At 45.9% G+C, this 26,344-nt stretch overlaps 1 protein-coding gene across 1 annotated transcript in view; it reads left to right on the top strand.

The window, feature by feature from the left end:
- The first annotated feature begins 10,460 nt into the window (after positions 1-10,460).
- MYO10 (myosin X) overlaps positions 10,461-26,344 on the top strand; it is a 258,106-nt gene continuing 242,222 nt past the window's right edge. Inside the window, exon 1 of the mRNA XM_065905787.1 lies at positions 10,461-10,975. Coding sequence (XP_065761859.1) covers positions 10,955-10,975 — 21 coding nt within the window. The 5' untranslated portion in view covers positions 10,461-10,954. The remainder of the gene's footprint in view (positions 10,976-26,344) is intronic.

Here is a 26,344-nt window from a genome sequence, read left to right as displayed (position 1 = left end):
TCCCTGGTGACTAAGTTCTGGTCAAGACTGAGTAGGTATGCCACGTGACAACTCCTGGCATCTGCCCCAAGGGCTTGTGGGTATGCCCTTTGACCCCTCCATCAGCCGCTGTCCCCTACGGCCTCCTGCAGCCTAGGAAGTTGAGACTGCCGCCTTCTTCTTCTTCTCTTTTTATCCGAGTATAGTTGCTTTACAATGTTAGGCTGGTGTCTGCAGTGTAACAAACTGAATCAGCTGTATGTATGCATATATCCCCTCCCTCCTGAGCCTCCCTCCCACCCTCATCCCACCCATCCAGGTCCTCAGAGAACTGAGCTGAGGTCCCGGTGGTACACAGCAGCGTCCTGCCAACTATTTTACACATGGTGGTGTACCTGGGTCAACACCAGTCTCCCAGTTCATCCTACCCCTCTTCCCACTGCGTCCACATGTCCATTCTCTACATCTGCATCTCTAATCCTGCTCTACAGATAGGCTCATCTGTACCATTTTTCTAGATTCCTCATATATGCCTTAATAATACAGTTTTTATTTTTCTCTTTCTGTCTTACTTCACTCTGTGTGACAGACTCCACGTCCATCCACATCTCTACAAATGACCCAATTTCTCCCCTTTTTATGGCTGAGTAATATTCCATTGTATATATGTACCAATCTTCTCTACCCATTTATCTGTCACTGGACATTTGCCTTTTTGAACTTTGAGGCTAAAATACACTGTGGCCCATTGTGGAGAGAGAACTAGAAGGAGATGACATTCTTGAAGGCTTTATGGAGCATCCCAACCCTCCAGGCTTTGACTATGAGAGAAAAGTAAACATGTCTGCTTATAGCCATCATTTACTTTTCTTAAATTTCTATAGTCTTAAGATGAAACATGTCATTCTGCAACTTTTGCTTGGTGGTTCCTAAAAAAGGGAAACATAGAATTATCATTTGGCCGATCAATTCCGCTTCTTAGGATATGCCTAAAAGAACTGAAAACGGGTATTTAAGTATTCATAGTGCCAGTATTCACAACAGCCGTAACATGGAAACTAACCAAATGTCCATTGGTTAGACAAACGCATACACAAAATGCGCTCTATCCATACGATGGAATATTACTCAGCCATAAAAAGGAAAGAAGTACTGATGCAGGTTACAACACAGATGAACCTTAAAAACATCGTGCTGAGTGAAAGAGGCCAGTCACAAAAGGTATGCATGCTTCCAGTTAAGTGAAATTGCCAGAGACTGGGGGTAGGTGTGAATCTAGGTGTCTGTTTAATGGTTATGAGGTTTCTTTTTAGGGTGATGAAAATATTTTGGAACTAGATAGGTGGTTGTAAACATTGTGAATGTACTAAATGCCACTGTATACTTTATTTTCTTAAATACTTATTTATTTGACTGCGTTGGGTCTTAATTGTGGCACAGGGGACTTTTGTTGAGGACTCTCTAACTGCGGTGGTGGGCTCTGTAGTTGAGGCACACAGGCCTAGTTGCTTTGCAGCATGTGGATTTTAGTTCCCCAACCAGGGATCAAAACTGCGTCCCCTGCATTGCAAGGTGGGTTCATAACCACTGGACCACCAGGGATGTCCCCTAAATGCCTTTGTCTACTTTAAAGTGGTAAATGTGGTGTCACCTACATCTTAACACTCTCTCCCCTCCTTCCATCAAGACAGCCTAGAATCTGCAACAGTCAGGCTTTGACCAATAAAATGTGGCAGAAGCAACGTCCAGTGACTTCTTTGCATGTGCCCGAATGGAGTCCTGAGTCCTCTGCGGTGTGAAGTCCCGGGGGAGCGCTGCCAGCTGCCCCAGCGAGGCCTCTGCCCCAGGAGGAAGGCTGGGTCCCTCACCAGCCACAGCTGCCACCTGTCCTCCTGCAGCTGCCTCGGAGAGCCCAGGTGACAGGGGCAGTCAGGCCGGGAACTGCGAGAAATAATAAGTCATTGTTGTCTGAAGCCATTTAGTTTTAGGGGCTCATCATGCAGAAACAGTAACTCACTTCCAGATATGCTGCTGGGCACATTTACTATAATTTACTCAACCCATCTCTTGCTGAGGGGCACCTAAATTGCTTCCAGCTTTGTAATAATTCTAAACAACTCTACCCCAGACTTTTTTAAAAATAAACGATCTTCTGTACTTATCTGATTTTTCCCTAATATTCTCAGCAGTAGCATAAATGCATTTAATGGAGACATTAGGGGAAAAACCCCAAAACATAAAACAGCATTCCAAACATATTCCTAACTCAGAAGTTCTTAACTCATTTAAGAAACCAAAGCAATCGCAATGACTTCAGGTGATTTCAGGTGTGGGAGTCAAGGCTGTGCCAGGTTTTAGACTTTGTGTGGAATTGGCTCTGGGATGTGTTTAGTCGCTCAGTCATGACTGACTCTTTGTGACCCCATGGACTGTAGCCCCGTGAGGCTCCTCTGTCCATGGGAGTTTTCAGGCAAGAATACTTGAATGGGGTGCCATTTCCTTCTCCAGGGGATCTTCTTGACCCAGGGATCAAACCTGTGTCTCTTGCATCTCCTGCATTGGTAGGTAGATTCTTCACCGTTAGCACCACTTGGGAAGACCAGCCCTGGGATGCAGCCCATGAGTTATAACCCCAAATTTCTCACTTGTAGGTCAGTCATAGGCTGTTTTTGTGCTTTTTTCCCTTAGGATTTGGGGACTCCTGTGTATATTAATAATTTGATATAAAATATATTACAAAATACATGAATCCATGTAATGTACACTGATTCCTCCATGAAGATTCACAATAATGAACCTTTCAGTATTTGTTTATTCCTCTGAGTGTACACTAAGATTCTTCAAGGGTCCGGGCACCAGCCCTTTCTGTTCTCATCCAGGAAACACCTCCTCATGTTCTTATTGTCAAATGTGCCATTAGTGGCTCATTTCTTATTTCTCATGATGAGAAAAGGATAGGGGAATGTCTTCATGGTGTCACAGCTCTTCAGAACCTGGTTATTTAAAAATAATATAGAAATTCTGACCTCTGCAGTTTCTTCATGTCATTTCTTTAATGCTGTTGCATCATCAGTTCAGTTCAGCTGCTCAGTCGTGTCCAACTCTCTGCGACCCCATGGACTGCAGCACGCCAGGCCTCCCTGTCCATCACCAACTCCCAGAGCCTGCTCAAACTCATGTCCATCATGTCGGTGATGCCATCCAACTATCTCATTCTCTGTCTTCCCCTTCTCCTCCCGCCTTCAATCTTTCCCAGCATCAGGGGCTTTTCCAGTGCGTCAGTTCTTCACATCAGGTGGCCAAAGTATTGGAGTTTCAGCTTCAGCTCCAGTCCTTCCAATGAATATTTAGGACTGATTTCCTTTAGGATGGACTGGCTGGATCTCCTTGCAGTCCAAGGAACTCTCAAGAGTCTTCTCCAACACCACAGTTCAAAAGCATCAATTCTTCAGCACTCAGCTTTCTTTATAGTCCAACTCTCACATCCATACATGACTACTGGGAAAACCATAGCTTTGACTAGACAGACATTTGTTGGTAAAGTAATGTCTCTGCTTTTTAATAAGCTGTCTAGGTTGGTCATAGCTTTTCTTCCAAGGAGCAAGCATCTTTTAATTTCATGGCTGTTGCATCATCGTTTATGATATTACGTCATACACCCTGTGCCTGTGAAACTGGCTGCCAGTGACACTCTCAAAGGTTGTGACAGTGCTTTGTTGATGGTGGCCACAAATGCAAGTCCAACCGAGTATGCAGGAAAATGCAGATAATAATTCATCTTCGGGTCATGTTACATTAACCACTGAGAATTTTTAGCAGAACCATTAAGCCACACATCTTCCTATTACATCTTCTCTTGAACGCTTCAGGCTGCAATCAAGTTATTTTGAGTACAAGGTCGATTTCAACGTTGGCTGCACTTCGCACCAACACCAATAGGGAGATCAGGTGGGAGGACCATGAGTACAGTGGGTCCCATTTTCTCGAGAAATGCCCGTCTCCATCTCTCATCTAGTTCAGATTAAGTCCACCCACAGGAATAAAATGACACCACACAGACTGAAAACAAGTAAGGGTGCTGATGTCAAGGACAGATTGACACTGCAGGACAACCGTCTAGAAAGCCAAGGAGGAGACGGGTGCAGTGAACCCAGGAAGACGGCCTGCCATGAGGAGCAGGGCCCATGGAAGAAGTACAGTGACCATCCCGTGTGCCAGGGGCGGGAAACACACTGGACAGACATATCTGCCAGCTCCCTCCCACCACCCACTGCCCAGTGATGCTGTAGACTCGGGCAGTAACAGTGCAAGTTGGAACACATGGGTGAGCCCTGATAGAGGAGTCTACACACAGGCTAAGCCCAGTATCACTGGCAGACTGCTAGGCAAAGAGGACCACAGTCCTCCTGTGCCCAAAGGGAGTGAAAGTCACAGGAGCAGCCTGTCAGCATCACCTTGGTGGCCCAGTGGCTCACAATCCCGTGAAAACCACACTGCGTGGATCAGCAGGAAACTCTCGGTGGCTGTCTTCCTGGGACTGAGGTCCAGCTATTAGCCCCATGAGGACCCCCACAAACGCCAGCTCTGGACTTTTGGATGACCCCGTGTGCACAGTAGAGGGTTAGTGAGTACCCCAAAGTGGAAAGGCAGAGGCTGAGACACAGAGAACCTGATCTGGGTCCAGGGTGGCCTCTCTGAGTGGCACCGCTGGCCCCAGCCAATCCCAGGAGGCAAATGGGACTTGGACCATTTTGAGAAAGGCAACCCCAAGCACAGGACCCCACTTCCCTCAATCTAAGGGCATCACCTCTTCCAAAGTACTGGCGAGTGGCAGGAAACAAAATCCACTTTGGAGAATTTAAGCAAGAGGAGATTATTAAACAGTATGACAGAGCTTGCCATATTGGTGGAAAGGCTGAAGGAATGAACTTTAGGCTAAGCTTCCAGAAACAATTCTTAGAAACAGGGCACAGGGCAGGCCCGGCTGGTAAGAGGCTGCTTCATCTACCAACTTCAGAACCCGACTGGGGCAGCCTAGGAGTGCTGTCCCCACAGCTGACTAGGAAAACGTACCTTTGGCCCCCAGTTCTGCTACCAGCACTCACTCTCTGAACTTCCCCTTTGTCCTCATGTAGTTTATTCCCCAGGTTAAACCTTAAGTGGGTACATCTAATTGGTAGGACTGAAATCACATGTTTGGCACAAAGGATGCTTGAAGATTCTTAATGGGTTGGAGGGATTCTCAGTGTGAGGACACTCTCAGCATGTGGGTAGGACCTTTGGAAGATCCTGGGCAGCCCTGAAAGATGGATATTGACTCATCGAGATGACTAACTTGGGGTTATTCCATGCATAAATAGAGGAAAGTTGGTAAAAATGGATGGAGAGTGAAGCATGGTTAGTTTAGGAGCATGAGAGATGAGAAGGACCTCACTAGGAGAAATCCAACAGGTGGTTGGAAGCGTGGGGCTGGGACTTCGCTGTGCTTGAGTTATGCATTTGGGAATCACTTATGAAGAGATGGAAGCTGAAGTACTGAGAATTAATGGCAACGATGTGAGAGCAGAGAAAAGAATGTGGGCTTAGGGTTGACTGTATTTTGGGGAAGGGAGGGAGGAGGGGAACCTGTAAAAGTGACAGAGAATGAGGTAAAAAAGACGGGAGGACCAGACAAATGCAGCGCTTTAAAGTTAGGTAGTGCTGACTACATAATTTTGGGAGTTGTGTGCAAAATGGGAAAGGAGGGTCCCTGACTCAAAACTCATTAGGATTTAAGGCAATACAACAGAGTAGTAAGCCAAGCCTGGGGCCTCTTCTGAACTTCGGGTCCTGTGCAATTAACTACTGCTGCATCCCGTGAAGCTGGCCCCAAAGCTGAGCAGTGAGAGTTTCGAAAGAGGGTATGTGTCCAGGAGGATGGGATTTGAAAATAGGTTGCTGAATATGATTATTTCGAGGTCACGGTGATCTTCAGGAAAACAGGGTGGGGGCAAAAATTCAGTCATAAGCTACTGAAGAGTAAAGTGCTTGGAGATGACATGCAGACAGTGAGAAGTCAGGGGTTTGAAGAAAGATTGCCCAGGTCAGGAAGCAATTGCGTTCAGAAACAGCCATTTTCAAATGGAAGAGACATGATCACATTTGTTGGCTTGGAAAATGTGAGCAGGAAGGACTGAAGATGCAGAAGGCAGGGAGTAAGTGGAGACAAGGTCTGGAAGTGGGAGATGTTGTGAGTAACAACAGAGTTGGAAATACAGTAAGCTTTGGAAAGTCAGCCTGGGAGCCACTCTGATCTAAGAGAGAGTGTGAAGATGCAAAGAAATCAAAGAGAAATATACTCCACGTGGGCAGAATATACCATCATGGAGGGTTTCATGGATCTTTATACCACCTATTCATCACACCCAATAGCACCAGGGATACCGCACTTTAACTGGAAATGGGTTCATTTATGAATACAACTCTCTGTTTGTGTGGGATATCAATTTAGAAAGCATCTCTATAGTGTGAAGTGATGGGGATTTCGCTGGCATTGGCTGTCCATTGAGGGCTCTCTGATGAGGTAAATTACACCTTAGCTGTAACCTGTCTTGTTTAGAAAAATGACTGCTAGCAAATCATTTTTTTGAGTGTCTTATCTGTGCTTCATTTCTGTGTTGGTACTTGTTTAATTCTACTACAATGTGAAACATTTCAGGTATTTTATTCCTCCGAATTTAATTCTTTCTAAAGAAATCTTTCACAACTGTTTTAAGTTTCACACGAAAAACAATAAAAAACAAAACCAAACCCAAAACTCCCTGAGGATTTTGAATTGTTATGGGAAATGAACAACCTGATTAAAAATTTAAAGAACACAAAGAGAGTCACTTAATTTTTGTTTGTTCAAAATGGAAAAACATGTGAATTTTTAAAGATCCAAGACTGTAAGTGAACTGAAAGGAACTGCTGTTCAGTTAAGCATGAAAAACAGGATTTTAAGGTTGTGTCAGTTATTAACTTCTAATCTGTGTGAAGAAACTCCAAAACTTTCTCTTCCTGTAACTAGTAATTAAGCCATTAGTCTGACTGGAGCAATTAGAGGTGAGTATTTTATGAAAACAGAGGTAATGAAGAAGCCACTGGACACAAAGTCACATCCAGATTAGGACCTGCCAGCAGCAACACAACACAACAGCAGCAAAAGGACGCAATCCAAAACCACAAGGAAATCACAGCTCATTTCAACTGAAAACAAACAAACACGTGGTGGAAATAAAAACAGAGGATTATAGTTCTTATTCGTATACATGCCCATAGGAAAGTACTCCTTAAAATGGGGAAATTATCCCATCTATATACAAGTACGTTTCTGTCCCTTATGGATTAATATTTGCAGCTAAAGAAGAGAATGTTACTTGAGCTTTTTTCTTGCTTTATTTTGCAAATGTAACATTCCATGAGCATGTTTGAGAAATAAGTAGGATAATTAAGAAGGAACTTGGCCTCAGAGAATGTGTCCATTCTGGTATTAACATTCTGGAGTCTCCCTCTGTCACTTCTCAAGGGACAGGGTTTGATGTTTTAGCCCAAACAGCTTTGACCATTGGGTCACAGGGTCCCTTAAAAGGAAGTACTTAACTTTTCAACAGTGGTAACAAGAATGGATATTCTTAGAAATCTGCTGATTTAAAACGCTTCCCCTTCTCAGTCCAATTTTGTCAAAGCCCTTGTAAATTTAACATACTCTTTTAGAACAACTGATTCCACCCCAAATACTTGAAAGTCTGGTATCTTGTTTGAAAGTGAAAGTCGCTCAGTTGTGTCCGATTCTTTGCGACCCCATGGACTATAGTCCATGAACTTCTCTAGGTCAGAATACTGGAGTGGGTAGCCTTTCCCTGGTATAGTTTATCTTTACAGCTTTTTGAGATTGTGCATTTATATGGAAAATCTGATGAATGGTGACAACCCAAAACAATGATCCTCAAACTCAGAACTGTCTACTTGCTACTGCTGCTAAGTCGCTTCAGTCAAGTGATTACTAAAATGCAGATTCTTAGGCACCCAGGCCACCCTGAGATACAGTCATAGGATTTTTGGTGTGTTTGCTTTTTCTTTTAAGCAACTGTCTTAGGGGATTTTGACAAAGTGGTATAAACGTTATAAAGAAATGTAATTCAGTAAAGGGTTTCCCAGGTGGCTCAGTGGTAAAGAATCTACCTGCCAATGCAGGACACAAGGGTTTGATCCATGGGTGGGGAAGATCCTCTGAAGAAGAAAATAACAACCCACTCCAGTTTTCTTGCCTGGGAAATCCCATGGACAGAGAGGAGCCTGATGGGCTACAGTCGATGGGATTGCAAACAGTAGGACAAGACATAGCGACTATACCACCACCACCAATTCAGTAAAATTTAACCCTTGTGTATTGGATCTGGCTCAAAATTATTTTAGGAGGCAAGCTGGAGGTATGTAATTATTAACCATATCTTCTTAATCAATAGGGAAGTGACTTTTAAAAGTTAACAGGCTTTTTTTTTTAGCAGTTCTAACTTTACAGAAACATTGAGGGCAAAGTGTCCCTGTATTTGTTTCCTCTATTATGAACATGTTGTATTAGCATGGTACATTTGTTACAACTGATGAGCCAGTATGGGAAAGTGACTTTGAAATGACCATGGCCAAGGCTTGCCAGTGGCTGGGCTGCGGCTGGGAACCAAGCCATATCCACACCCTCGCTTGAACGAGCTGCCTGGTACGTTCTCTTGAAAGATGTTCTATACAGATTAACACCATAATAGCTGTAATTGCTCTGTGCCAGTATCTGAACACAGGTGGCAGCAGGACTCATTTGACTAAGCCCTGTGATTGGTGTCTGGGATGGTTGGTATTTATCCTGGTTCCATCTTAACTTTCCGTGCAACCTGGGACACAATCGTTAATGGCTTACATGTGTAAACCTGTGAAACAGGGCAATCACAGAGCACAATACCAAGTATTAGTTTATACCTTGACTCTTTCTAAAGGGACTGGGTACAACGATATTAATGCTGAAGAATTGCTCTGACAGAGGTTACAAACAGGGGCTTCTAATTTCTCAACTGAAGATGGGAAGGGCACCAATTAAAAAAAAAAAAAACCCTTATATAACATAGTTTTACTCCAATACGATATACTTTCCTCAGAGGTCTTAGGATAAGCCACACCTGGTGGTTAGGTTGAGTGGGAAGTGGCATGAGTGGCTGGACATCTCTGGGCAGGCTTCCCAGGAAAGATGTGACTTTCTGACTTGAGTTTTAAAGGATGAGCAGTTGCCAAAACCCCTAGAGAGAGTTTCTCAAACCACCTGTGGTTAGGAACCAGTCGTTTTTGTTCCCAATCTGCCAGGTACCAATAGAAACCCCTGCTGTGCCAGCTATGACTCACCAGAAGTCTGACAACACCCAAACTGGTTTATTCTCAGTTCAAACAGTCCACCAATCACGTGCTTCTATGTCGTGGTGTTTTCTATATTGCTACAAAAGTTTTTAAACCTTTGCTCTCATTTTCTCTGTTACAGACAGGTTCCAGTTTGCGGTACAGCACAAGGCAGCTGAAACTTGCTGGAAATGCAAGATTATCAGCGCTTACCCTCATCAATTCCAATCTGTATTTTAATCAGATGCGCAGGTGATTTCTGTGCACGCTAAAGTTTAAGGAGTTGCCCCACAGAACCGAGGACTCGGTATGGTGGTGGGAGGGTTTGAGCCTTCACCCGCTTCCATTTGGCTACCTGCTTCCTTTGGGTCCGGGAAAAGGGTTCCATTTTTTTTTAAGGTGTAATTGGCCACGTCCTCTTCCAGTTTACAAAACTGAATTTTCCCGCCGCGAGGAAAACTTCTTGTAACCTGAGTGCAGGACAGAAACTCCACACGGGTAGGAGGCTTCCAGAAATTCTGATCAGCCTCCGTTCTCGGCTTTGATCTGGCCCAACAGCCGGGGCAGCTCCCCGGATCGCGCTTCCGTCCCCGGGGTCGCTCATCTGCCGAGCTGCATTAATGAGATCCGCGCTGAGCCGCTTCCAGGGTCTGCTGAAGATCAAAGGCACACACACACACAAACCCCCCGGCCCCTCCTCCTCCTCGGGGACTATTAGGTCTCTATCGCCAGAAGGGAGTCAACTTCCCCCCGCCCTCCCCGCGGTGGGGAAGGGAGGAGGCGGAGAGGTAGTCCGCAAGCCGCTCTGGCCCAGCCCGCCTCCGAGCCTCGGAGCCCGCGGCGGTCGGAGGCGCGGAGTGGGCGGGGCCTGGGCGAGGTTGGGGGCGGGGCGCGCCGGCCGGGCGAGGCCTAACCTGGCGGAAGCGCGGGTAGGGGCGGGCTGAGGGCGGGGCTCCCGGAGGGGCAGGGCGTGGCCAACGAGCCTCGGGTGGGCCGGCTGGGTGGGCGGGGCTCGGTACTGGGCGGGGCGAGACGAGCGAGTGGGCGGGCCCGGACGAGAGGGCGGGGCGGGCCGTGCGCCCCGGTCCGCGAGTCTCGGTGTGACTGTGAGCCGGTGAGCTCCGGGCGCCGAATCCTCACCGCCGCGGCGCTCGAGCTGGGAGAACCACCTCTGCGGCCGCTGTGCTCCTGCCCGCCCTGAGCGCCTCGGGCCGGAGTGCAGAGGGAGCGGGGCGCGCTCCCCAGCCGCCCCCCGCCGCCCTCCCCCAACCCCGGGGAAGAATGTGCCACCAGCTGTTCTCCGCTCGCGAGCGCTGCGCCCAGGAGTGAGGAACTTGGAGCCCGAGGAGACAAAGGCTGCAGTTGGGACGGATGCGTTAGGAGTCTGGGGTTTGGGCAAACAAAAGGTGCGAAAGCCGAGAAGTGGGAGACGGAGATGGCAGCGGGGGAGCCCCGCGGGCTCGAGTTTCTGGGAGTCGCGCCTTGACACGCATGGTTCCCCCGGACCTTGGGCTGCATTGACTTCCGCGAGAGCTGCGAGCCGGACTCGGGCAAGTTGGGGAGCGCACGGGGAACAATGGACAACTTCTTCCCCGAGGTGAGTGAGCTCGCGGCCGGGAGGGCGGGCGCGGGCTCCCTTCCTGCCGGGGACCTGGCCTCCGGGGAGGGAAGAGATGCGCCCCCGGCGCCGCGCGCACACCCGCTACCGCGCGCGCTAAGCCCGAGAGGGCGAAACTTTCGGGGAGTCGCCAGAAATCGAGCCCCGGGGGGCGGGGGTGAGTCTCATGGCTGAGTAAGCCGGGCTGGGTTTTTATTTTGTCCCGCGCTCTCGTTTGGCTCCGGGATGCCGCGAAGGTGAGCGTCCTGGCGCAGGGGCGGCTGGCTCACCGGCTGTCCCGCGGCGCCCCGGGCGAGGTGAGCGGGCGGACGAGGGGCCCTGACGGGAGGGCTGCCCGCCCCGCTGCCGGGGTGCGGGAAACCCCATGAAAAGGCTCATCGGGGACGTGCCTTTTCTCCAAGAAAGGTCTGGTCTGGTATTTCCTTTGCAAAACGTGCCGGCTTCCTGTGAGAGGGACGCAAACGCTTCCAGAGGGGACGCTTAATGAAGTGTGAGAAGGGGGCGGCGAGCGTTCAGTCGCTGACTTGAGTTCTCCGCCCGTCGGACCTTTGGAGTGTAGTTTGCAGTGCTCCCCAAGAAGTGCTCCTTCAGGCTTTGAGATCATTCCAGAGCGTGAGATCAAAAGATCACATGTTTGTGCTGACTGTCCTTGGCAGATTTTGAATTCGAATGTAAAGAAAATCGTTTAGGGCGCACTTTGGTTATTTTGAGAGATGGAACTGATGTTCCTTTTAGGGTCATTGAGGGCGGGACACCACGGTTACTTGAAACCCTTGACTTGAGAACCTTTTTTTTTTTTTTTTTCTTTTTTCCCTGGGATCGAGCGTTACTGTGGTTTCTTGGCTCCCTATCCTTTCTTGGTTGTGTTTATTTAACAAATTCTATTTAAGTTTGAGGTTTGAAGTGGCTCAAAGTAAACTTAGTTAGCTTAAGAAGTCTGATGTGACTTTCATTGAAAGCCAGGGGATGATTTGTAAACCCAGGACAGTTTTGGAACCTTCCAGCAATTTAGATTGGTGAGGGTTTGCCTCTGTGTTGGTTATCTGGCTTTATCAGAGTTAATTGGATTTATTATTTCAAGGCATTGTACTTTCCAGGTGCCCACTTACCGTAATATAAATAGTCTATAATGGCCAAAGTGGTATATTCTTGTGTAATAGTAATATCCATTCCCCCCCCCCCCAAAAGTGGCTTCTCACGTGTGATGCCTACATTCATGATGAAAAGCGAATTGGAAAGTAATTAATCATTCATTAATGCATATTTCTACTTAAAAAAAAAATGAACACTATAATTGTGAGGCTAGCGTTTCCTAATCCATAGACCTTTGTTTTCATGCCTGTAAGAAGGCACCAGAACGTTCTGCAGGAGTTGCAGGTTAACCAGTGATGAAAGACCAGCGGGCTATGTTTAATTGCTTTCATCTGTAAGAAAACCTGAGGCTCTGCCTGCGGGACACTAATTCTTAACTTTTTTTTTTTTTGGTGGCAGGAAGGAGGCCCTTATCTTGTTTTTGTGTTGTTAATCTCTTAGGAAATTTGATGAGACACAGAATTTGTGTTCGATTTGTTGGGGTCCGGGTCCCCATGAAGCTTGTCTGTGGACCGCGGAGGAGGCTAGTGACCTCCCCTTTGGAAGAACTCTGCCCCCTAGTGCACGTGGGGAGAACTGCAGGATAACGTGCAACAGCTGCAGCCTCCTGCCTTGGATCCTACCCTTGGACTTGGAAATGACTCTCTCCTTACAATATGCTTTTGTCCAGTGTAAGAAGACCTGGTTGTTGGATTTTATATCCACGATTAACATAATATTGAATTTGGCCTGCAGTGATCAACTTCTCCATTCCCTGCCTGTCCTAGGTGAAAAGTCTTAACCCAAGGTTGAAGAGGTGGTTACAGAACCCACGGCCTATATCCTCTGTTGCTGGTGATTTTAGTAGCTAGGGGAAATTTTTATGGGCTTAAAGTTATACTTTTACTCTTGTCATGTATTTGTATTGCAATGTTAATTTCTAATTAGAAATTTCTGATTAATTGATTTCTAGTCAGTATTCATTTCTAATCAGAGTTCCTCCCCTAACCATAGTTACTTTGGATGGGAAGTCAGCAGGGCCAGACTGGCTCTGCAGTGTTGTGTTCTTTGGGGACACACTCATCTACCGTAGACCCTGTCTCTCTTAAGTATCTTAGAGCACGCTTTTGTGAAATTGTCCAGCGAAGAACATCCTGTTAGAGCAGGAAGAGTAAGTGTGGAAGTGATATATTTCCAAGGACAGCAGATTTGAAGGGCCTCTTGTGTTGCCAAGTGATGTCCTGTTCTTTGGTACCTTTTCCCTTTGTGATTTAGGCATAATAACTTGTTGCTTGTCAGACAGCAGTTTGAAGCTAATGTTAACAATTGGAAAAAAAAATTATGTCGCATGTATTAGCTTTCTGTGTGAAGGGCCAAATAGCAAGGAAACAAGAGCTCCTTGTGACTAGCAGCTGCCATTTAGAGTGAGAGTTTCTCAAGCTGGGTACCATTGACATTCTGGGTCAGTCAGTCCTTTGATGGGGGGAATCTGTCCTGTATATCGTGGGGTGTTGAGCAGCCTCCCTGGTCTCGACTCACTAGATATCAGTAGCATCCACAAGTCTTGACAACCGAAGTGTCTTCAGATGATGCCAGATGAGCCATGGGGGGCAAAATCACTCTCAATTGAGAATCACTGAGCTAGACCCCTGGATCAGGTCCTTGTGGAATTAATTCCTTGTGTGTTGCAGACACAGCCTTCTTGTCTGCTCTAAGTAGCATCGGTCTGCCGCTCAACTAGAAGCCCATGAGGTTTGTGCCCAGCAGCTGACGGCTCCGGACTTCACAGTGTACCCACGGGTTGGAGAAACTCAGGGCTCCAGGCTCCCCAACTGCGTTTCCATCTCTTCATGCTGTGTCTTAGATCTTTCTGACTTCTCGCGAGTGAACTGTGTGTACACTTCTGGGAAATTTGCCTTTTCAACGTTTAGAGGTAAGCTGTTCAAAAGTTGACCTCAGGAAGAACCTAAGGTTACGTATGTCTGAAACCAGATGTACTTTTAAAAGTGAAAAGGCTCAACTCAGAAAAGTGGCACGACTACCATGCAGATGTGTTGATGTTTTGAAGTGGCTGCTCTTTTCCTCCAGGGCTGGTTAGAGTGCCTACAATACTGGAAAGGCCAGTCAGTGCTGGCTGGACCTTAAACGAGCTGGACTTCTCTGTCTTCTGTTGTAGGAACAGGTGTGGCATCATTGCTGATCAAGTGAAAGATCTTCTCAGGGTTATTAATGGGACACATGTGAACACTTTGATTTTCAGAATATGTAAAACGTACACAAGTGAGATACTCATAAACACATAAAGCAGGCATTGATGTTTTAAGGATTACATTGTCAGTGGAAAACATTCCAGCTGTACCTCCTTCTCAGTCTGGTTCAGCCTGGGCGGGAACAAACCCACCTCTTAAGGTGTTAAGTGGAAGCATCTTCCTTATTTCCACTTAATTTGGAAGGGAGTCTTAGGTTTGGTTGTTTCCTGGAACTCAAATAGTTGTTTTAAACTGGAACGAGTTCTTGAGCCTATTTCTCCCCTGCCTTTTTTTTTTTTTTCCTGCATCTTATTGGTTGTTTGTTTTTTTTTTTTTTTGTCTTGGTACAAAAGCAAAACAAAACTGAAGACTCTCATTTTTGGCAGCTCCCCCCCCCCCCCGCATCATCCCTCAAGGGCAAAGGCAAGCAGTCAGGGCTTCCTTGTCCCACTGCATGCTGCAGGTGACCCCTTTGACGACTGTAAAATGAAATCAGAGCATTCCCTGGTGTCTTCTTGTCTCGCAGTGAAGTCACAGTGCCCTGCCCTTTCTTTTAATTTTTTAAAAATGAAAAAAAAATATTATTTGGCTGCACCAGATCTCAGTTGAGGCATATGGGATCTCAGTCGGGGCATGCAGAATCTTTAGTTGCAGCATTCGGGATCTAGTTCCCTGATCAGGGATTGAACCCAGGTCCCTTGCATTGGGAGTGCAGAGTCTTAGCCACTGGACCGCCGGGGAAGTCTCAGTGCCCCACCAGGCTGGGAACAGCAAAGCCGCAGGAGCAGCGGTGAGCTGGGAGCCCTGGTCCGATGGCGCTCACCTCTCCCCAGGTCAGGCCCCGAGCAGCGTAGGCGGGGCGGGCACTGTTTAACCAGAGCCGGACAGAGAGAGGGCGGTGTGTTTGCTTTTCCAGCAGCCTTTAAAGTGGGGTCACCTTTAAGGACAGGCACCTTGAACGTGCTCTTCTGTGGAGACTGGGCAGGGGGACGTAGGATACCATCTTATAAATGGGTTTCAAAGTTTTACATTCGGGGTAACTGCTCTCAGGTCATTGATTTGCAGGGAGTACTCCAGCTTCCCTGGTGGCTCAGATGGTAGAGAATCTGCCTGCAATGCAGGAGACCAGGTTCCATCCCAGGCTCGGGAAGGTCCCCTGGAGAAGGAAATGGCAACCCACTCCAGTACTCTTGCCTGAAGAATCCCATGGACAGAGGAGCCTGGTGGGCTGCAGTCCATGGGGTCGCAGAGAGTTGGAGATGAAACTAACACACACGTGCACTCAAGCGGGAGCCGTCTGGGAAGTCTGCGGGAAGCTGGGCCTCACTCCTGGGGCCTGCCATGCCCCTAGGTTGGATGAAAGCACCTCATCACTAAGAGTAGAAAAGATATGGGCTTTGGGAGCTTGGCTGCACACCCGCTCCGCACTTACAGGCTCTCAGACAGGTTATCTGACCTTCCAGGGCTTCATCTCTCTGTCTGTGTTGTTGTTTAGTCGCTAAATCGTGTCCCGACTCTCTTAGACTCCATGGACTGCAACATGCCAGGCCTCCCTGTTCCTCACTCTCTCCCAGAGTGTGCCCAAGTTCTGTTGTCTATAAGTGAGCATAATAGTGTTGACCTTGCATGGCTATTAAGGGAATTCAAGATAAGATTTACAAGGCACTTGGCACTTGGTAGGTGAGTAATAATACGAGGTTAGAATAACTTGAAAATTAAGAACAAGTGGTGTCTGATGGTGACTGAAACTCCAGTCCTCAATGGGGCAGGGAAATCTTGGCTTTGGGGCTGTCTCCAGTGTCATTTCTGGTATTGGACTGCATTTATTTTCTCCCTTTGGACTAATACATGTCTGGCTGATGTTCCAGAATTCTGTCAGAAACATGTCTACATTGCTTATAAAGTCAAGTTCACCTTCTTAGTCTGGTGTCCAAGACTTCCTGCTTTGGCAACTCTTTATTCTTTTCCCCTCTGTGAGTTGGATTCCACAGGATCTATTACCCGGCCTTCACCGTAGCTTTGTCTGTCCTGTCCTCTCTGCCCATCTGATGTCCTGCTGTCTAGCTCCTTTTTGGAACCATCCCCACAGGTCTAGTTCATGGTCACTCCTCTCTTTCCTGTGGACTTGGCTCTATTTCTTCCTGTCCTGGTTGTGTTAGGACCTGAGTGTTCATTGGAAGGACTGATGTTGAAGCTGAAACTCCAATCCTTTGGCTACCTGATGCGAAGAACTGACTCATTGGGAAAGACCCTGATGCTGGGAAAGATTGAGGGCAGGAGGAGAAGGGGACGACAGAGGATGAGATGGTTGGATGGCATCACTGACACAATGGACATGCGTTTAGGTGGACTCTGGGAGTTGGTGATGGACAGGGAGGCCTGGCGTGCTTCGGATCATGGGGTCACAAAGAGTCAGACACAACTGAGCAAGTGAACTGAACTGTTAGGAGTTTACCCTCTTTTAAGGCTTTGATTTTTTTCTTCTTTCTCAAATGCGTAGTCTTGAAAAGTTAAATATTTGATTTAGAAGTTTTATCACCTTGTTTGCACTCAAAAGTCCTCTACCATGGGATGCTATCCTGTGTAGCTGTTATTTTCCTCTTAAGTACAAATTCTTTTCTTTAATGTCAGGAGGGGAGATGGTTCTAACTTTTCCTTTTGATTATGAAGCGTTTTATAATTCTTCTTTGAAGACAGTGAAAAGTACTTCTGCAGTTTATTGAGTGCTATGTGCCAGGCATGTTTCTGAACACTTTACATTCAGTAATTCGTCCAGTAAGTAAGTAATAACCTTATGAGTAGGGCTCCATCAGTGAGGAAAATGAGGCACAGAGAGGTTGAGTAATTAGCCCAAGGTCACACAGCGATGGCCAGGCTTTGAACCCAGACAGGCTGTCTCCAGGGCCTCTGGGCTCTTCACTGCCATACTTTCCTTTCCTGTTGGTGTCATTTGTGTTATGCTTGCATCACTGTTTCTTTGATGATGTACCTTCAACTTTAGGCAGTTAGTAAATAAGTTTTGAGTTGAAAACTGCTTAGAGGCTTGGGAAAACAAGTGACCCATACCCCCCAGAAACTCTGCAAACCCAGCAGGAAAATGTTCATCGGCTTTTGAGCATGCCCCTAATTTTTATTTGATGTGCTTTTTTTCTCAGGAAGGATGTGTATCCTCATAAAATGTAGCTTCTAAAGCTGCAGGCCCCAAGCTCATGAGGATGGTAGGGAGATTTAGATGATAAGCACTTAGAAAACTAGAGTTTTGAGGAGTTTCTTTTCTTTTTTTTTCTTTTTTTAATTAAAAGAAAGGGTAGAACTCATTTGTCTCCTCAGTTCTAACTCTCAAGTTATCAGTTCCTCTTGGAGGTTTTCTGATGGAATCTTCTTTCGATTAGAGAGTCTGGCTACTTTCCAGACTGCCTCTGTGTCTGTTGTTTTACTTGTTAGCTTATGAATGCTTGTGAGGGGACTGATCATTGACAGTGGAGTGGAACGTTTTCCAAAGAGCATCCTTGAATAAAACATTTTTCTGCTTTGCTAAGAGCTGTTCGGAAAATCTGTCTGCCAGGCTTAATGTACAAAACTCCCAATTTAAACCTACCCTCTCATGTTGCATGACATCACATCATCTGACTGTGCCAGTTATAGGAAAAAGTGTCAGAGTCCTTGTGGCAAAGCCATGACGCATCTGTTGAAACATGGCCAGAGCAGGAGATGACCAGATGGCAGTTAGGCATTTATTTCATAGTTTTACCTTCCCCCCAAATTTAGGATCCATTCTTCCGGGATGAAAATTGCTTCTGTATACAGGCATTTAACATTATGTTAATTATTTTTTTTAAAAGAGATTTATAGTAGAAAAGGTAGGTAAAGTTGAATTTTTGTGCTTTGGGGATGGAATATTTATCTTGACTACCTGTAAGTGATTAAAGGGCAAGGTAAGATGAGGTTTGAATGGTGGCGTGGACAGTAGCTTTTTCACTTGGCCTCTTACCTAATACTGGGTTCCACAAGAATCCCGCAGTTCTTCTGTGTCATTTGCTTTCAGTTAATAACCTGTAAGCAGTATCCATTGACAGTGATGTGTGTTGTGGAGAGAGATAGAAGTACCTCTTTGTAGCATCTGTACTTATGCTGTCTGCTTTGTTAAAACCAGCCAGTGTGATAAGGCAAGGAAAAGAAATGAAAAGCTTTTATACTTTTATATGTAGATAATCCTAGGGGGCTTCCCTGGTGGCTCAGTTGGTAAAGAATCCGCCTGCTGTGCAGGAGACCTGGGTTCAGTCCCTGGGTTGGGAAGATCCCCTGGAGAAGGGAATGGCAACCCACTCCAGTATTCTGGCCTGGAGAATTCCATGGACAGAGGGACCTGACAGGGTACAGTCCATGGGGTTGCAAAGAGTCAGACACGACTGAGCGACTTTCACTTTCTTTTCATATAGATAATCCTAAGATTGTATATATGTATGTATGTATTCAATTATGTTAGAACTAATAAGTGAGTTTTGCAAGGTTGCAAGATACAGGATCAATATACAAAAAATAATAATTTCTTTATGCTAGCATTGAACTATCTGAAAGTAAATAAGAAAGGAATTCCATTCACAAAGGTATTAAAAAAGAAAATTTCAAGAATAAAATAAAGGTCTATTTTAAAAGAAGCTTTTCTAGTAGGTTGCATGCTTATGTGTGTGCTACTGTTGATTTTTGTGTTTATCAGCTTCATTTACTTAAATTGGGTTATTAGAAATATATCAGTATTTAGGAATATTCTTGCTTAAGAAAAAAAAGCCTTGATAAGCATAGATACAGTATATTACTTTTCCGTGTCATTCTTAGATTCTTTTTTTCCCCCTTTATCCTGCCAAGAGTTTGTACCATGTTTAGAAAATGCCGTGAACAAAGGCTAAAAACTTCCTCGGTCTTATGTTAGTGTTCTGTTTGCCTCTGTATCTGTTTCTGTGAAAGCACATATGCAATGCTTTTCACTTAAAAGTTACTTGAGAGAAGCTTTAGATCTTAAGAATCTTGCGTGTATGCAGGCAGCCCCTATCGTTTTCAGGGCCAGGGATAAAAGTACGAATGCATACCCTGTATGACATCTCTAAATATATGTTGTAAATCAAGCCTCCAAATTGGTAAATAAGTGTCTTCTAATCTCTTGCCTTGACAAATATACCTTCATTGGGATGTAATAAAAAAAAAAATACGAAAAAAATAAAAAAAGCTATGGGTTTTCTTGCCAAAAGTCAGATCATCAAAGATGAACAAAGATAATTATGGTTGGCATGTGTGTGGGTGTTCTGTTGATGGACAAGTGATGTTTGCATGAATAATAGACATATGCTCCATAGTAAATTTTCCACAGACCTGCTTTTCTTGCCCGTGTTTCAGTAGAATCATTAATTATATGGTTGCAGTCAAGATTTTCACAATAGCTTGTTTTACTGACAGTAACACTAAAGTAAAGACCTTTCTTGAGTCATTGTGTTTCTTTAAGTTCATTTCAGTTTAGGGAGGGCTGGGTTTTCTAAGGCAGACAGTAGTTGTTGGTACTGTCAAAATTCCTATAGCAATATTTAGGTTAAAAAGAAGGAATGAGGTTACCTGATATAGGTTATTGATAGTGCAAGAAGTACACAGTATTATAGTTTTATTCTATGAGTCATGTAAATAGTATTGTGAATTGCCACTGTTTCTGAAAATATTCCTCAAACTTTTCAATCTTGTGTATATTGTAAAGCAAACTGAAAGCAGAAGTAATTCATTAAAAATCTGTTTTTAGATGAGACTAAATTTTAACATATCTTGGCCAGAAAATAGTTTACATATAAAGATGTATTAAGGGATTATGCATGTGTTAATCTTTCTTCCTAGTCATGTAAATGCTTTTATTTCCTTACATTTCCTGAAAATACCAATTTTGTTGCATGTTTCACATGTATTGATAGTTTCTATTTGAAGAAATTTTTCTCTAAGAAAAAAAACACCACAATTTTTAAAAAGTGAGGTGGCCAAATTAGGTTCGTTGGGGTTTTGAAAGCTTTTGCTACTATTATTTATAGTAAGCAAGAGTTTATAGCAAATGATCTGATCGCTGCTACTGCAAGTTCAGAATTAATAATTTTCCACCAAAGATTGGTTTCACTCTTTATTTGAGGAACTTCTGTTTGTTAATCTCTTTTTTCTCTTTTTCCCGTTTTGTGATGTACAGGGCTCTCCTCTAAAGCCTACAGTCCAAGGCAGGCGTCCTGGGTGTCTGATCTCGGTGGTCCTGCCCGTCTTCCTGGGCACGCATCCCTATGTACATGTCCATTTTAGGTGTTTTTCTCGGTGCTTGCTCTTATAGAAAATAGCACACATACATTCTTACACCCGGCTCATTGCACGCTTGCCTGATTATTTCTTGAGGTTAGATTTTCCGGGAGTGTAGTTGTTGGCTCATAGGGTTTGCACATGTTTACTTAGACTGTTTGGCAGAAAAGCTTTCTGAGAGGTGTCTGTGCATCTTGGAGCAGGCACAGCTGAACCAGCCTGTCATGACGTACCTGTGATAGCAGGGGCTTATTAGAGTCTTGATGACATGCCTTGTTTCACAGGGGAAACACGTGATACTTGATTTCTGTGTCTACTGGTGGGTTGGGTTCTTCTCTGAACCAGAGTGGAGGAGGGAGGCGTTATCTCAGTTAATTACTAGTGGGATGTTTATCCACATCCAACCCCAGAAAATCCCAGTGTGGTTCCTAATGTTCATTTAAGACCAAAGCATGCACAGGGTCCTGGCTTCATGCTGCCTGGGGAGCCGTTGGCTATTTGTTTGGGGAATTTTTGCATGAATTTTTCTTTGAGTTCTCATTCCTTTGCATTGTAAGAATCTTTGTGAATTAACCCTGGGCTGTAACAGCTGTGTGGGGGTGGTTCCAACTGTAGGGGTTTAGGTAACACGCAACACTGTCGAGGGGTGTGTGTGTGTGACTTTAAGGCTTATTATTATTTCTTAAACTTATTTATCTTTGGCTGCGCTGGGTCTTCGTTTCTGTGCATGGGCTTTCTCTAGCTGCAGGCTCTAGAGCTTGCGGGATTCAGTAGCTGTGGCTCACAGTCTTAGCTGCCCTGAGGCATGTGGAATCTTCCCAGAGCAGGGACTGAACCCAGGTCCCCTGCCTTGGCAGGCAGATTCCTAATCACCGGACCACCAAGGAGGTCCTAAGGCTTATTATTTTTATTAATTACCCCCAGGAAATCTTTCCATGGACTTCGAGATAGAAGTGTTGAATGCTTTGTGGACATGACCCTCCACCCTTTACAGCGTATACCATTGTCGTTTCGTGTGGATCTGCTTCTGTCTCCGCCCACAGTTTGTTCTTTTAGGGTTTGTGCAGCCCTCCTGTAGTTTTCAGCCTCAGATTTTCAGAGGTGGGCAAGTGCACCCTCTTTGTAGGCCTTCTCAACCTCAGCACCCTTGACATTTCAGCCGGGTTAGTTGTAGTAGCGTGGGGCTGTCCTGTGCTTTGGAGGGTGTTGAGTTGCATCCCTGGCCTCTGATCCTTTCCTGGTGGCTCAGACGGTAAAGAATCCACCTGCAATGCAGAAGAGTCAGGTTCGATCCCTGAGTCAGGAAAAGTCCCTGGAGAAAGGGACTGGCTCTGGACTCTGGTATTCTTGCCTGGAGAATTCCATGGACAGAGGAGCCTGGCGGGCTACAGTCCATGGGGTTGCAAAGAGTCCGAGATGACTGAGTGACTCACACTTTCACTTTCTTTCCTGGGCAGGAAGGGGGTGCAGAATCGCTCTAGTGGAGAACTCTTGTACCATGGCCATGATCTTATGAAGTGAAGTGAAGTGAGGTTGCTCAGTCGTGTCCGACTCTTGGCGACCCCATGGACTGTAGCCCGCCAGGATCCTCCATCCATGGGATTTTCCAGGCAAGGATACTGGAGTGGGTCGCCATTTCCTTCTCCAGGGAAGGAGAAGGAAAAAATGGATCTTCCCGACCCAGGGATTGAACCCCGGTCTCCCGCATTGTAGGCAGATGCTTTACCATCTGTATGGCCACAGTTTAAATTTGGATCTTGCCAGAATTTTTTTCACCCTTCTTTGTTTATATCCATTCCTGATTGCTTTTTTTTTTTTTGTCTGTTTGGGTGATGGGGAAGCACACGTTTATCAGTATTGCAATTTTATTCTATTTAGGATCCTAACTCTCCCCGTGTGATGTGGACACTTAGAATTGATTTATCATCTATACTTGGAGTAGGAAATGGCAACTCACTCCAGTTTTCTTGCCTGGAGAAGTCCATGGATAGATGAGCCTCTGGTGGGCTTACAGTCCATGGGCTCACAAAGAGTCGGACACGACAGCATACATGCACATTGTCTAAGTTGTGTTGTTCCATCTGGTGGGAATATTCACTTCCAACTGTACTCTCTGCCCTAAGGCTTTTGTTGGTCTCCCTCCTAGCCTTTTACCTCGTGTTCCCAAAGTCCTCTGCTTAGATCACTAGAGAACATGTTTATTATACTGTGTTATCAAACTAACTGTTGTTCTCCACTAGGATAAAAGGAGGCCATATTTTTTTAAAGTTTTGAGAACATGTTGAGGTAAATTATATCTGTTGCTTTCTCCCTGTCTGTTTCATATAGTCTCACTCCAGCATGCTTTGTTTTGTTTTTTTGCAGTCTAGACTCAGATGTTGCCAGAATAGCCCAGAGAGGCCTTGTGTACCTGTCACCCAGCTTTCTTGGGAGTGATGTCTTATATAACAATAGGTAACAGTAGTACGGAATCAAAAGCAGGAAATTGTCGTTGGTACGCTTTGCTGTTGTTTGCTCACTCAGTTGTGTCTGACTCTTTGCAACCTCATGGACTGCAGCACACTGGGCCTCCTTGTCCTTCACCATCTCCCGGAGTTTGCTCAAATTCATGTCCATTGAGTCGATGATGCCATCCAACCATCTCATCCTCTGTCGCCCCTTCTCCTCCTGCCCTCAGTCTTTCCCAGCATCAGGGTACAGTTTGCAGATCTCATTCAGATTTTTTACATCCATTCATCTGTATGTGCGCATGTATAATTCTAGGTTATGTTACCACATCTATAGATTGGTGAAACCACCAGCACAACCATAATGCAGAACTTTCCCTTGCTCCCTGCTACCCCATGAGAAACAGTCCCAGCCTTCCCCCAGTCCCTCGTAACCACTAATCTGTTCTTCTCCATACCTTTCTCATTCGAGACAGTTGCATAAATCAATCAGTGTGCAAATTCTCTGGGATTGGCATTTTCCACTCACTTGTCTTGAGACCCATCCATGTGGTGTGCATCACGAGTTCCATCTTATTGCGGAGCAGTGCTCCAGTGGACTGCTACCCTTTTAATACCTGTGCCAACACCCCTTATCATTCTGAGGCCAGCAGTTGTTTGCGTAGTAAGTTACTCTGTCCCATGGCTGCTGGGAGCTCAGTCTCATGGCCCTCCTAGTTTACCCCTTGCAGTCTATTTCACTGCTGCTGTCAAAAAATGTGTTGATTGGTGACTCCATAGATTCGCTCAGACCTAGTGTGTTTGAACCCTTGCTCAACAAGCAGCAGGTTCCTGTTCGTCGTCGCTTTCCCTGAGACAGAAACTTCGTGAAATCAGTGACTTGATAGCTAGACTTTCAAGGTTACACATGTGACAGCCCCCATATGGAACAGCCAGGTGAGCAGTGTTGGAGTTCTCTAGAAGCTCGACTTGGGATGCTGAATAAGAGTGACAAGATATTCTGGTCATCCATCGATATCTCGGCAGGACTGGTTGGAAGGGGGGGTATTTTTGATGTAAGCCAGGTGGCGCTTGTGGTAAAGTACCCACCTGCCAATGCAGGAGAGCTAAGAAATGCGAGTTCGATCCCTGGGTCAGGAAGATCTCCTGGAGGAGGGCATAGCAACCCACTCCAGTATTCTTGTCTCGAGAATCCCATGGACAGATGAGCCTGGTGGGCTATGGTGCTAAGTGACTTAGCACACAGCAAACAGCACACAAGACGTACAAGGGCAGGGAGAGTGTCCTGACTTGTTGGGTGCGTGGTGTTGGCAGCAGCGAGGAGTCATCTGGCTGGGAGGTGTGACCAGAGAAATGGAACAGACGAGGTCCAGCCTCCACCTAAAGGCTGGTCGCCCTGCAGGCTGGGAGGCTTGGAGCATAGAGCAGGGACGCACCCTCACTCTGGTCCCAGGTCTGGCCAGTTTGGGAGGAATCCCAGGTGAAGATGAACCCAGCAGAGAGGGGAGTATCGCCCAGTTATTTCTTACTGGTCACTGGCTTCTTACTGCCGCCTTCTTGCTGCTGCTGATCCCATGCTTTGAAAAAAGTTTATTGAGCACAGGGGGAAAAAGTCTTAAGAGAGGTGAAGAAGTGAAGTGAAAGTCGCTCAGTCGTGTCCGATTCTTTGTGACGCCATGGACCGTACAGTCCGTGGAATTCTCCAGGCCAGAATACTGGAGTGGGTAGCCTTTTCCTTCTCCAGGGGATCTTCCCAACCCAGGGATTGAACCCAGGTCTCATGCATTGCAGGCGGATTCTTTACCTGCTGAATCACAAGAATACTGGAGTGGGTAGCCTTTCCCTTCTCCAGCGGATCTTCCCAACCTAGGAATTGAACCAGGGTCTCCTGCATTGCAGGCGGATTCTTTCCCAACTGAGCTTAGGTAAATCTATTGAAAAGGAACTCTCGATACCTTTTAAAATCCCCTGGGTGAGGGGCCTCATGACAGTTCCCCCAGTCTGGGGGCACACAGCCTGAACTCCCTTGACTCCTACTGCAAGCTTCCAAGCCAGCCCTCCGCCCAGCTCTGCAGTTTCTTCCTGGGGTCCCTGCCCTTGCTACCTGCTTCCTTTGTGACAAAAATTTGAGTCCAGAGTGAGCCCCGCATCCTAGCGTGTGCTCTGCTTCTCGCCTTCTGGGTTGTCTATCCAAGGGTTTCTCCACATATGACTTTTCTCTTTGTAACTCCTGTTTTATATGAATAATGTCCACCTGCTCTTGTTTTTTGGCAAGGATGTGTATAGAGTGTGACCAGTGTTTCAACAACAAGTAGGTAAGCTATTACTTCTCAAGCATAGACAAGATTTTTTTTTTTTTTTTAAACTGGATTAGCGTGCATGCTTCATTGCTCAGTGTCCTTTTTGCGACCCTATGGACTGTAGCCCGCCAGACTCCTCTGTTTATAGGATTCTCCAGGCAAGAATACTGCAGTGGGTAGCCATTCCCTTCTCCAGGGGAATCTTCCTGACCCAGGGATCGAACCCAGGTCTCCCGCATTGCAGGCATGGATTCTTTACCATCTGATCTTTGCAGCTATGAAATTAAAAGACGCTTACTCCTTGGAAGGGAAGTTATGACCAACCTAGACAGCATATTAAAAAGCAGAGACATTACTTTGTCAACAAAGGTCCGTCTAGTCAAGACTATGGTTTTCCCAGTGGTCATGTATGGATGTGTGAGTCGGACTGTGAAGAAAGCTGAGGGCCAAAGAACTGATGCTTTTGAACTGTGGTGTTGGAGAAGACTCTTGAGAGTCCCTTGGACTGCAAGGAGATCCAACCAGTCCATCCTAAAGGAGATCAGTCCTGGGTGTTCATTGGAAGGGCTGATGCTGGAGCTGAAACTCCAATACTTTGGCCACCTGATGCGAAGAGCTGACTCATTTGAAAAGACCCTGATGCTGGGAAAGATTGAGGGCAAGAGGAGAAGGGGATGACAGAGGATGAGATGGTTGGATGGCATCACCGACTCGATGGACATGGGTTTGGGTGGACTCTGGGAGTTGGTGATGGACAGGGAGACATGGCGTGCTGCAGTTCGTGGGGTTGCAAAGAGTCGGACAGGACTGAGTGACTGAACTACCAGGAACGCCTCAAACTGGTTTAGATATATGAAATTAATGTATCACACATGCGCATGTGTACATATGTGTGTATATGTATCAGTATATGTAATTTATACGTACATATAAAAACATGTGCGTGGATGCTCAGATGCTTCAGTCATG

This window comes from Muntiacus reevesi, chromosome 14 (genome assembly GCF_963930625.1).
Source record: "Muntiacus reevesi chromosome 14, mMunRee1.1, whole genome shotgun sequence".
Lineage (NCBI taxonomy): Eukaryota > Metazoa > Chordata > Mammalia > Artiodactyla > Cervidae > Muntiacus > Muntiacus reevesi.
The sequence above is the reverse complement of the archived record's forward strand: the minus strand, read 5'-3'. Positions and strand labels throughout refer to the sequence as shown.